The sequence below is a fragment of the Macrobrachium nipponense genome, chromosome 4 (genome assembly GCF_015104395.2).
Source record: "Macrobrachium nipponense isolate FS-2020 chromosome 4, ASM1510439v2, whole genome shotgun sequence".
NCBI lineage: Eukaryota > Metazoa > Arthropoda > Malacostraca > Decapoda > Palaemonidae > Macrobrachium > Macrobrachium nipponense.
The window spans coordinates 145,745,073-145,757,572 of NC_061100.1; the positions used below are offsets into that span (position 1 = coordinate 145,745,073).

Consider the following 12,500-nt stretch of genomic DNA (forward strand, 5'->3'; position numbering starts at 1 on the left):
ATAAAAAGGCATTAAGAAGATCAATCATTCCCGAGAAGAAACAAAGGAACTCGAGATAAAAGCCACGGAAACATGAAGAAAATATATCTGCATATATCTGCACATGGCATACATCAATTACCCAAGAGAAGATTCGAGAAATAACTACAAAATGATGAAAGGAAGCTTGAAAGAGAGACGAATCCCCCTGCGGGAAAAAAAGGAGATTCTGATGGAAATCAAGAAGACGAAATCGCAAAAAAAGATTCGCAACGGGAACTTCAAAAGAAGCGAGAAGGAATCTCCTCAGACTTCGACTCACGGGAAATTCTCTTCGGCCGTGAGTTCGACGCCGTCCTTTTGCCAGGAGACACTGAAGGGAACGAGGGTCTGGACGTGACAGGAGATCCTAACAGGGCTGTCGAAGTAACCGTGAACTTGGGTCAGCGATGTCACTTCGGGAGGAACTGTCCGTGAGAGGCAAAGGCAACAAAAGTATTAAAAAACAAATTAAAAAATAAACTACAGTTATAAATAAAATAAAATCAAATACATAAATAGGTAAAAAAAAATCCAAGTCCGTTTTAATAAAATCATGCAATGAATTAAACATGCGATTCATGTATTTACAATTATTTCATGATATCCAGGAAGAAAACGACTGCAGAAATAGAAAGCTAATGGCATACATCAGTGCAAAATAACTTCTACCGTATATTTAAAGTTATGGGAATAATGATTTTCAGTTACATTTGGAGAGAACGCCGCTGTAGGATTATAAAATTGTGAGCCGATGCTTCTTCCTAAACAATTCTCTCCTTTTAAGTTTATAGACACGAAACAGGACAATGAGAATGAATCATGCATCATTTGGAAAGTGGTTCACATGACTGAGAAAATACTGATTGGGGTATAATAAAAGTAACGGGCAACCATATCATAATTCAAGGTCTAAAATAATTCTTGATGAAGTTCTCATGAGAATTCTGTAAGTTTCAAATTTACACATACACTCACAGACACACACACATGCACAGACACACACACATACGCACAAACAAATGGGACTACTACGTTTCTACTAAGCAATCAGCATTACAATTTACAAGACAAATATGTTATCGAAGCTTGATTCAGTTAATTAGATTTTATGAGTACATTTCATAATTGCATAACCCACAACCTATGTTAATACTTCCTCTTCATGTACTTGAATATAAGCTCTACTGAAGTAGCTGAAATATTTTTCATCAGAAAGAATGATTCGAAATATACAATATACGTTCTGATGCCCTGATACTCACATGGTAACTGAGAGGTTACAGCAATAGGAGATATCCTTTCAAACTGGTACCCACTGCGGTCTCTTCCAAAAATCTGTAACATATAAAATAAAAAAAAGGTATTGAATTCGTAAATTCTATATTAAAACCCAAACGCTTAATACAGCAATGGACCTGTAACTTTAAAGACAAACATTCGTACATAACGCATTCTGTTATGCCTTCTTTGGACACAACACTTGAAGTTAAGTATATTTTAGTTTAACCGGACCGCTGAGCTGATTAACAGCTATCCTAGGGCTGGCCCTATGGACTAGATATTTTCACGTGGCTAGGAACCAATTGGTTACTTAGCAACGGGACCTACAGCTTTTTGTGGGATCCGAATCATAGTAGATCAAGAAATTCATTTCTAATCACCAGAAATAAATTCCCTTACTAGTTCCGTATTGGCAGACTGGGGAGCGAACTCGGGCCACCAAATCGACAGGTGAGTACGCAACCCACTCGTCCAATAAGGAACTTGACTTTTGACATAACATTTCCAGACATAAGAAATTAGGAAAACCCAATTTATTTATATAATTTATGGGCATAAAACTTTCGGACATAACACTTCTGGATGTAACCCTCTTCGACAACGTACAAATATACCTGTAGACAAGCTTTTTTTTCGGAAACATAGTACATTTGCAGGTAGGTACAATACCTACATTGATGTTAGCTTTTAATAATGGTTATGTAATGTGTGGGCTTACAGTAGTCTATTCTCCAAAAGAATTCCCATTAAATATTATTATATTACTAAATGAATTTGATCATCAGAATTATTTTTGGCAAATTGCTGTAACCTGAATCTAGGATTCCACGAGAAAAAAAAATTTGGCTTGCGAAATCTAAAAGATAATGCTGCTAAAAATAAATCCTATGTTCCCAATTTCAATCATCCCACCCCAACACCACGACTAAATAAGATAAAAAAAAAATCCTAGACAAAACATAAAAGTTAACAGACACTAACCTTGATATGGAAGGACTCTTCAGGAGCGACGAAGGATGTCCCGTTGAAAATATGCTCAGGTCCGGGCAATCGCGTCAAGGGCAGGTCATGTAGGGTCTTGCCGTCCAGGGATATCATCTGAATGCGATACAGGTCACCGAATTCTGTTGTATCCCCTGGCTTCACCACCACATACGATGTCCCTCCTGAGATGGAAAGACTAATGTATTATTTTCATTGATAAAAACAAGCATCCACTTATCTACAGAGGGAATATTTGAAGGCGAATTATTATAATTATTATTACTATTATCATTGTTCTAAGAGGTTCACAATAAAAAATGTTTCGAGTTGGTTTATATAATTTAAAAACCCTTTCCGTAGCTTTCGAACCCTTCCCTGGGTTCATCTTCGAAGGGTTCGAAAGCTTTGTAAAGTTTTTTTTTATTTATTTATACACGAAATCGCAACATTTTTTTTTTATCATTGTAGACCTCTTAGAATATTATATATACTCTCGCTCACGATAGAGAGTTTTTTCCAATCATTATTATTAATATTATTATTATGATTAAATTCTTGGAGAGAAAAACAACACATAAAAACACAAACAAAATAGGAAATTGAGTTTATGCATGGATAAATAGATAGTTCAGGAAAAATTTGCATAAATGTCAATATTAAACCATGTGTTTCTTTGGGCTCTCGCTCATACATATGCGGCCAATGCCACGTACAACTGCCCTTCATTTTCGCATATGCATATGCAAAAGAATAAATAATATTATATATTCCCAAATAGAGCATATGTAGAACAAAGGTTTATGGTGAACAGATAATCAAATGTACTAGATTTTCTTGCAGGAAAGAAAAGAATATAGCCCATAAAATTTACATGACAGAGATGTATCCACAAAGCAATACCTTTCATAGGCCTATGATAGGTTTCCTTGAAATTCGTGGTAGGCTCCAGTGAGAATCCATGTTCAAAATTGATGGAGGACAGACCAGTCGCCCTGACCGTGTACTTGCTATCACTCCCTACAGATATGTTGTAGCGACCTGAAATGATTGGGGAGAAGGTCAGTTTTGAGTTAAATTACATTACAATTAGACTGCTGAACGCATGCCAGAAGGAGGGTCATACGTGATCCATCAAGTGAGGTAAACAAAGAGGGAAGGTACAGCTTACCTGGCGCAGGTTCTTTGACACCCACGATCTTGACATTCTCGAGGTCGAGTAGGTCTTCGACACGATCTTCTTGTTTCGTTACATCCTCTCCCAGGGGATCGACAATCTGCAAAGGAAGAAGTTGATGGACCGATGCAGATTTACGACTTTCAGAAATTTCAGTAAGTTCATAAGGAAAAGTGAATGTTAACCGCAGAGGAAGGGAGAGCGGAGCATCCCCACTCGATTTCTCTTCCATAAAATTCATTTTACCATTTCCCCTTCCCATTTCATAAACTTAAGTCTGGCAACGATATAGGGCAGGCCTTGGTTAAAGCCGAGACCACCGAAAGATATATCTATTTTCGGTGACCTTCATTATACAATGTAAAGTAGGCTCGATTGCCCCAAAGAAACCTTCGGCGTATTTTTGACTTGTTTTTTAATGAGACCAAAGTCTAATTTCCTTTCGAGCTTCGAACTCCTAGAAGCTGTTTCCCAATTATTAACCAATCTCTTGCTCTGGCAGAGCTTCTGCGGACTACTTGAGAGGTTTGCGGTTTTAATTACTCGTTGCTATTAGAACTGGGCCTGATATTGGGCCTCACACTAACCGACTGAACAGCCAGTGTTTCAGAATCTGAATTTTTCCGTTTTTTTTAGACTAACTAAAATATGATTGACTAACTGAAATATGCTGTCCTTCAAAATGCTTAAATTTATCTATACTCTTCTTTACCAAAAGTTCTGATATTTTCCTTTGACGTAAGCAAATGTCCAATATCTCGACTTCTTTGAAGTTATTCTTCGGTTTTCAGTGACTCCTTTAATCCAAAATAAATATATCTCAACGGATTTAGAATTCTTCTTCGTCACCAAAGTGAACACTAGTACAACTATATAGGGCAAATATAGTTAATATGAAAAATTCCAGGGAGAGTTTCTTCATCCAATGACGCTTTGCAAAGGCGATTTATCTTAAAAATACTTCGCCTTTGAAAAGGTCCATCTGAGGAGGATGATAAAGCGGGAGATTTATTCATTTCCACCTTTCAACTTATTTTCGCTTTATGACTTGCAAATGGACTGTACTGATATACCTATCTGGATTCTCGATATCTCAGCCGACAATTCAACTTCTCGACTGATTCTGACTGGATGTTTGATTTTCCTATTCCAACCTCAGCAGTTTCTCGTCATACAAGAATTTTCTGCACCTCAACCACCATGAGTATTTTGTCTGTAACCTTGGTGAACTTACTTAGCCTTAACAATATTTTTTTTTATATTGCTTGAATTGTTTTTCAGCCGGGCTAAGTATTTTGTTTCTGAGACTCGGTGAACGCTGTGCGTCAATGATGCTGAATATTAAGCTTTTAAACCCAACTATCCTTCTACCCTGTTGAATATTTGGTCTTTGAACATTCTAGAATTATGATTTCCCCAACTTTGTTGAATATTTAGTACTTGAACACTGAACTGTATATTCCCTAAATCTGCTGAATACTTTGTATCCCTGAATTCTCTCTTCCTAAATTTTTTTATGAATATTTTGTCTCTGAACCCACCTGGATCTTCGGTCTCTCTCCCGAGACTGAAACAGTAAACTCCTTAATAGTCTGATCGACCAAAAGGGGCAGGGACTCTTCTCCAGGACCATCGCTCTCGCGGTCAAGAGAAAGAAGATTGACTTTCCGGCTCGCGAGTGACAACTGGACGAAGTTCAGTACCTAAAATGGAAGGGTGAAAAGATGTTAGGTATTCATGGGCCTCTGCCAGAAGACGTGCTCTCTCTCTCTCTCTCTCTCTCTCTCTCTCTCTCTCTCTCTCTCTCTCTCTGACCTCACAAGCGGTAGTGAGCACGTTTTACTAGGTAACTAAGGCAAGACCTCATTGGAGGAGGCAGTATGAACGTTTTCATTTATGAATCTAATTTGCCTCTGTTACTTGAACAGTGGAATATGAGTCAGCAAGTTTATTGGTAATAAAAAAAAATAAATTTGAAAGACAGACAACTCACGTGAGATCGATTTTCGTCAAAATTTGTATTATCTCATCATATTTTAAAAGGGAGGATTTCCCCCACGTAATCCTCAGCCCTCTGGGTGATACCATTCATAGAATATTCATAAGGATGTATTTTCTCTCTCTCTCTCTCTCTCTCTCTCTCTCTCTCTCTCTCTCTCTCTCTCTCTCGTTTATAAACAATTGCAATTTGACATTTTCATCCGTATGGATTATGAAAAATAGGATTTAAACATTCTTTTCAGTGATCAAATCTTTCATCTTGCATTTTGTACTTTTCGAAATTTAAAGAGAAAATAATCACTAATTCCAGGAAAATTGTCATCTTGAAAAAGTCTGTGAGAATTTTAGTAAAGTGACCATGAAAATGCCGAAGCACAGAATATATTACCAAGGTATGGTTACTAATACAACTATGGCAGTAAAGGTAAGTAAATTATAAACTTGATAATCATAAGTAAAAATTCAGAAATGCACGACAATGCAGGCGGAGATTGTCATATGGGAAGATAAAATTACTTGAAGGAAGGTAAAACATGAAGGCGTTTGAAACGTGTATGGAGCAAGGGTCGCTTCTATTTTCAATTTGAAAAGGTAATGCAAAAAGTAGGTGTTCTAAGTGAAGAATATACTATGTTCCTTTTTTTAAGAGTATCCATTGTTTTTATCCCTATCTCAGGTGAATATAAGCCTTTCTTTTTATATTCAAGGGAATATGTGTCTTTTCTTTGTTTTAAGGAGCTATGATTTTTTTTGTAGGTAAACTGAACTTTTTCCTGCTCAAAAGGATACAAGTTTTCTCTTATCTTCAAAGCCATTAAAACTCTACTTCGAAATTTAAACGCGAAATAAATTTTCCCTTATTTTTGTCGAAGATGCTATCTACCAACATTTTCAACCAATTTAAGTAAATAAAGCCTTCTCAAGGGAACAACATTTCTTTCCCTAATTTTCTCCTCTTTAAAATGAGACTTACCTCTTTGACGTCTGTTTTATTCAGGTGGAATATTTGACCAGAGGAAGTGGATGCAATGGCCTCGAACGCTTTGTATCCCGGCTGGGAGTGGTTGCCACAATCCCCTGTCATCACAAACACAACCTGTGAAGATTGGTGGAAGATTTTTGATGTTATTCTGATCGTAAGGCTTTTCGCCTCTTCAGATATGTCTCTGTGGGTTCTCCTCACACACACATCTATGGTATATATATATTTATATGTATGTATATATATATATATATATATATATATATATATATATATATATATATATATATATATATATATCGTGTGTGTGTGTATGCATGTATGTATAATGGATGTTTGCATTTGTTTATATGTGTATGTTCCATCAGACGCACGTGCGCCCGGAGATGATCTGCTTTGACAACGTTCCTTTGTTTAATGGTATCGAATCAATTAATTTATTACGATTCATTTCAGCAAATTTAATTTCCTTCTTTATTTCCGATACAGTGGAAAAGAAGTGCAGATGAAATCATTAAAATGTATTTGATTCCTGCATTTCATTTCCAGGAATTAATCGGACACTGCTGAATGATAAAAAAAAAACTAAATTAGCATTTGATTCCATTTAATCCTAAACGGGAAACATTCAAACCTAATACTTGATATTCCAGGGGAGGAAATTACATCTAAATTACATCTCAGATCGACAATCACCTGCGACTGTTTCTTCTGTATGAGCCTCAGAACTTCGTCCACCCTGTAGTAATCTTTAGCGTGGGCGTCCGTAAACACGTATAAGTAAGATGATGGCAAACTGTTCTCCAGGGCGATCTTGATAGCTTGCACAGCCATCTCTGGACAGTCTCCGCCGCTGTTGATGTATGGCCTCAGGTCCAGTAGCGACTGCTGAAATTCTCTAGGGTCTGATGTTATGGTCAACGGGCCAACCTCTGTATCAAAGGGGGAATAAGATATGATTATCATTCAAACATTTGTTACTAGAAGATTTACCCTTTCAACACTTATTTTTAGAAGATATGTGTTAGAATTCTGTCTGATCTGTGTTATGGTCAACGGGCCGACCTCTGTTTAAAAGGTGGAAAAGGAGATTATTATAATTCAAACATCTGTTACTAGAAGATTTACCTTGCACACATTTATTTTTTGAACATATGTTATAATTTTGTCTGGTCTATTTTATGGTCAACGGACCGACCTCTTTATCAAAGGGAGAATCGGGATGATTATCATTCAGACATCTGCTACTGGAAGAGTTAATTGATCAACATTTATTGTTTTAGACAAGCGGCGGAAATCTGTCTGATCTGCAGCTATGATTAGCCGGCCAATATCTGCTTTAGGGGGAGAATCAGAGATGCTTACAATTCAGACCCTGTTGAAAGAAGGTATATCAGATCAGTATTTACTAGGAGATGGCACCTGCTGGAATTGTCTTCCGGTCAACGGCTGCTTCAAACGAGTTTCGTGGAGAGCCAGAGATGATTATCACATAAGCATTTGTTATGTATACTGTCAATAATCATGGTAACATTTGTACCAAAACCTACTATTAGGTCAGAGAGAATGATCATATTGGCATCCGTTTTAGTTTTCTGTAAAATAAAACTATTGAGATGGCTTTACCTGTTTGTCCACACTTTTTCCGTTCGTCCTCAGATCTTAAAAAGCTACTGAGGCTAGAGGGCTGCAAACTGGTATGTTAATCATCCGCCCTCCAATCATCGAATACCAAACTGCAGCCCTCTAGCCTCAGTAGTTTTTATTTTGTTTAAGGTTACAGTTAGCCATTGCCGTACGTCTGGCGGCGCTGTAGGTACCAATAACACAGGTCACCACAAAACCGTGGATGAAAGTTTCACGATTAGCGGCTAAAATTTCATGGGGCGTGGCTGAAAGTTTCATACAGCATTTTACGCTGTACAGAAAACTCGATTGCGCCGAAAAAACTGCAGCGCGGGTTTTACTTCTTTTCAGCAATAATTAGAGAGAATTATCATAAAAAGAGGATTATTGTAAGGATATTTATGAGTTAAACGGAGAGAGAGAGAGAGAGAGAGAGAGAGATGATTTTCATAGCATCATCTGTTATTAAGAGAGACCATTATCATTCATCATCATTTTTGCGAAATGGCATTATCAATTAATTATTACAATGCGACCAATAAACCATTAAATTGAATAATGATGTCGATGTGCTGGGCCAAGAGAAATTGAATTACTGCTATTTCTCACACACACACACACACACACACACACAGATATATAAATATATATCTGTAAAAAAAATGAGAGATTAGGTGTAGGTCCTGACCGGTTTCGGCTTTATTTTCAAGCCATTGACGAAGGACCTACACCCAGTCTTTCATTTTTTCACCTGAGGTGATATATGATAAACAATTCGCGTGTTAAAGTGATTATAATTATATATATATATAATTATAATCACTTATATATATTATATATATATATATATATATATATATATATATATATATATATATATATATATATTATACTTACATACATGTGCAAATTTCTTTTATTACTTTCGTTGATATAAGTTTATATAATGAATGCGGTTACATTTTGTAGTAAAACTTAGTACTACACAGATATATATCCAGCGGTCTGAAAACGAATTTGTTTTAAAATCCATATATCAGAGCTACTCGGTCCAGACAAGGGTGATCCTTTTATTGTCAGTTGGTCTGTTTAAAATTGCTTATTTGAAAAGTTATATTCATATTGGATATCTGCATTTTGGTTTTCCAGGTTATATTGAATTTCAGCCAAAAATCACCAGGCATTAGGAAATTGGTCAAAAATCTGTTTTCAAGTGCTATACTAGCAGGGGTAACCTGTCATGCCTGAGTGAGCCAGTGAATTAGAAAAGGGAATGTAAAGAGAGAGAGAGAGAGAGAGAGAGAGAGAGAGAGAGAGAGAGAGAGAGAGAGAGAGAGAGAGAGAGAGAAATTGAATTTTAAGCCACCCATAAGTCTGCGAATTTCATTTTCTGAGTCACCCCTCAAACCACCAGATTCCCGTTTTTTAAGATTATAGGAAAACCGGAATCCTATTTTAGAACGGTGTATTTAGATTCCAATTCAATTTTGCTAATACTCTGACAGGTATGGACTGGAATATCGGTAATGAGTGGAGGAAAGACTCAAGAGAAGGAATAATAATCGTGGAAGCACCTAGGATGAAGATCAAGGCTGTTGAGTAGCCGTCAAGATGATTTAGTGCAATGGTTCGTAACCTTTTTATGACCACGCCCCTATAAGAGTTGGTCCTTTCTTTCACGACCCCCTTGCAACTATGAGTAAAATTTCCTCCCAGATTTTAAGGAAAATAAAAAAAATGAGAAAGAAGGATAGGAAGGGAGGTCAATAATTACAAAACATGGTCAGCACAACGAGTCTAACTAGAGTAATAGACTAGGTAAGTAACGTTATAAGGCGATACTTTTGCATTTTTTTTATAAACTTCTTAATATTAGTTCCTCACTCTTGTTAAGAGAGTAACGAATGTAATTAGATAATGTTTTTTTTCCCCTAGGGCTCACGCCTCCCCTGTTTTAGTGGATCCATTTGCGAGGGAAATCTGTAAGTTTAGTTATTAGCAGACAGCATATTTAATAATCCTCATCTAGATAGAAACTAATAATCAGTACGTTTGTGTATGATAGAGTGTTTATTAAAATTAAAGGACAGCTAAAGAGTTGAGAAGTATTTATAAGGTATTTTGGTATCACCTATTAATTCTAAGGCTTTCCCGCCCCAAGCAGCCACCTATAACGGTATAATTACTTCTCCACTGCCATCTGTGAAATATAGAAAATATGAAATTTAACTGCTCTACCTTATCTGAGATAGAACCACAGTCTTATCACACGTGAGACGAGTGTCAGACCATGAAAGATGAGGATGTCATGGGACTAACAGCCTCTTCCAAAAAGATAACTTCAGAATCAAAAGTGTGACAACTTTTGGAGAAAACTTCTTCTTCTTCTTCTTCTTCTTCTTCTTCTTCTTCTTCTTATTATTATTATTATTATTATTATTATTATTATTATTATTATTATTTATTTATTTATTTTTTTTTTGCTCTATCACTGTCCTCCAATTCGACTGGGTGGTATTTATAGTGTGGGGTTCCGGGTTGCATCCTGCCTCCTTAGGAGTCCATCACTTTTCTTACTATGTGCGCCTTTTCTAGGATCACACTCTTCTGCATGAGTCCTGGAGCTACTTCAGCCTCTAGTTTTTCTAGATTCCTTTTCAGGGATCTTGGATCGTGCCTAGTGCTCCTATGATTATGGGTACGATTTCCACTGGCATATCCCATATCCTCCTTATTTCTATTTTCAGATCTTGATACTTATCCATTTTTTCCCTTTCTTTCTCTTCAACTCTGGTGTCCCATGGTATTGCGACATCAATGAGTGATACTTTCTTCTTGACTTTGTTAATCAACGTCACGTCTGGTCTATTTGCACGTATCACCCTATCCGTTCTGATACCATACTCCCAGAGGATCTTTGCCTGATCGTTTTCTATCACTCCCTCAGGTTGGTGCTCGTACCACTTATTACTGCAAGGTAGCTGATGTTTCTTGCACAGGCTCCAGTGAAGGGCTTTTGCCACTGATTCATGCCTCTTTTTGTACTGGTTCTGTGCAAGTGCCGGGCATTCGCTTGCTATGTGGTTTATGGTTTCATTTTTCGTATTGCATTTCCTACATATGGGAGAGATGTTATTTCCGTCTATCGTTCTTTGAACATATCTGGTTCTTAGGGCCTGATCTTGTGCCGCTGTTAACATTCCTTCAGTTTCCTTCTTTAGCTCTCCCCTCTGTAGCCATTGCCATGTGTCATCACTGGCTAGTTCTTTAGTCTGTCTCATGTATTGTCCGTGCATTGGTTTGTTGTGCTAGTCCTCTGTTCTGTCTGCCATTCTCCTGTCTGTATATTTCTGGGTCTTCGTCTACTTTTATTAGTCCTTCTTCCCATGCACTCTTTAGCCACTCGTCTTCACTGGTTTTCAGATATTGCCCCAGTGCTCTGTTCTCGATGTTGACGCAGTCCTCTATACTTAGTATCCTCTCCCTCCTTCCTTTCGTGTTATGTATAGTCTGTCAGTATTTGCTCTTGGGTGTAGTGCTTTGTGTATTGTCATATGTTTCCTGGTTTTCTGATCTATGTTGCGGAGTTCTGCCTTTGTCCATTCCACTATTCCTGCGCTGTATCTGATTACTGGCACTGCCCATGTGTTTATGGCTTTCATCATATTTCCTCCATTGAGTTTTGACTTGAGTATCGCCTTGAGTCTCTGCATATATTCTTTCCTGATCGTGTCCTTCATCTCTTGGTGTTTTATATCCCCTCCTTCCATTATTCCCAGGTATTTGTATCCTGTCTCATCTGTGTATTTGATGTTGCTCCCATCTGGTAGCTTTATCCCTTCAGTTCTCGTTACTTTGCCTTTTTGTATGTTGACTAAGGCGCATTTTTCTATTCCAAACTCCATCCTGATGTTCCCAAATACAATCCTTACAGTCTGGATTAGGGTATCTATTTCCTTGATGCTCTTACCATACAGCTTGATGTCGTCCATGAACATCAGATGGTTGATTGTGTTGCCTCTTTTCTTGAGTTAGTACCCGGCATCCATCTTCTGTAGTACTTTTGTCATGGGAATCGTGGCTACTACGAAGAGTAGTGGGGCCAGTGAGTCGCCCTGGAAGATCCCTCTCCTGATATTAACTTCTGCTAGTCTTATTCCAGAGCTTGTAAGTATTGTATTCCTATTGCGCATTGTATTTTTGAGGAAGCTGATGGTGTTTTCCTCTGCCCCATATATTTTCAGGCATTCTATTAGCCATGTGTGTGGTATCATGTCGAAGGCTTATTATTATTATTATTATTATTATTATTATTATTATTATTATTATTATTATTATTATTATTATTATTATTATTATTATTATTCAGAGTGTGAACCTTATTCATGTGGGACAAGCCCACAGGTGTCACTGACTTGAAACTCAAGCTTC

At 37.2% G+C, this 12,500-nt stretch overlaps 1 protein-coding gene across 1 annotated transcript in view; it reads right to left on the bottom strand.

The window, feature by feature from the left end:
* Positions 1-12,500, bottom strand: part of LOC135211262 (hemicentin-1-like) — a gene marked incomplete in the record, with an annotated part of 257,809 nt that overhangs the window by 180,751 nt on the left and 64,558 nt on the right. The window contains 8 exon segments of the mRNA XM_064244559.1: positions 302-446; positions 1,284-1,356; positions 2,284-2,468; positions 3,187-3,324; positions 3,455-3,560; positions 5,002-5,163; positions 6,435-6,557; positions 7,140-7,375. Of these exon segments, the coding sequence (XP_064100629.1) occupies positions 302-446; positions 1,284-1,356; positions 2,284-2,468; positions 3,187-3,324; positions 3,455-3,560; positions 5,002-5,163; positions 6,435-6,557; positions 7,140-7,375 (1,168 nt within the window).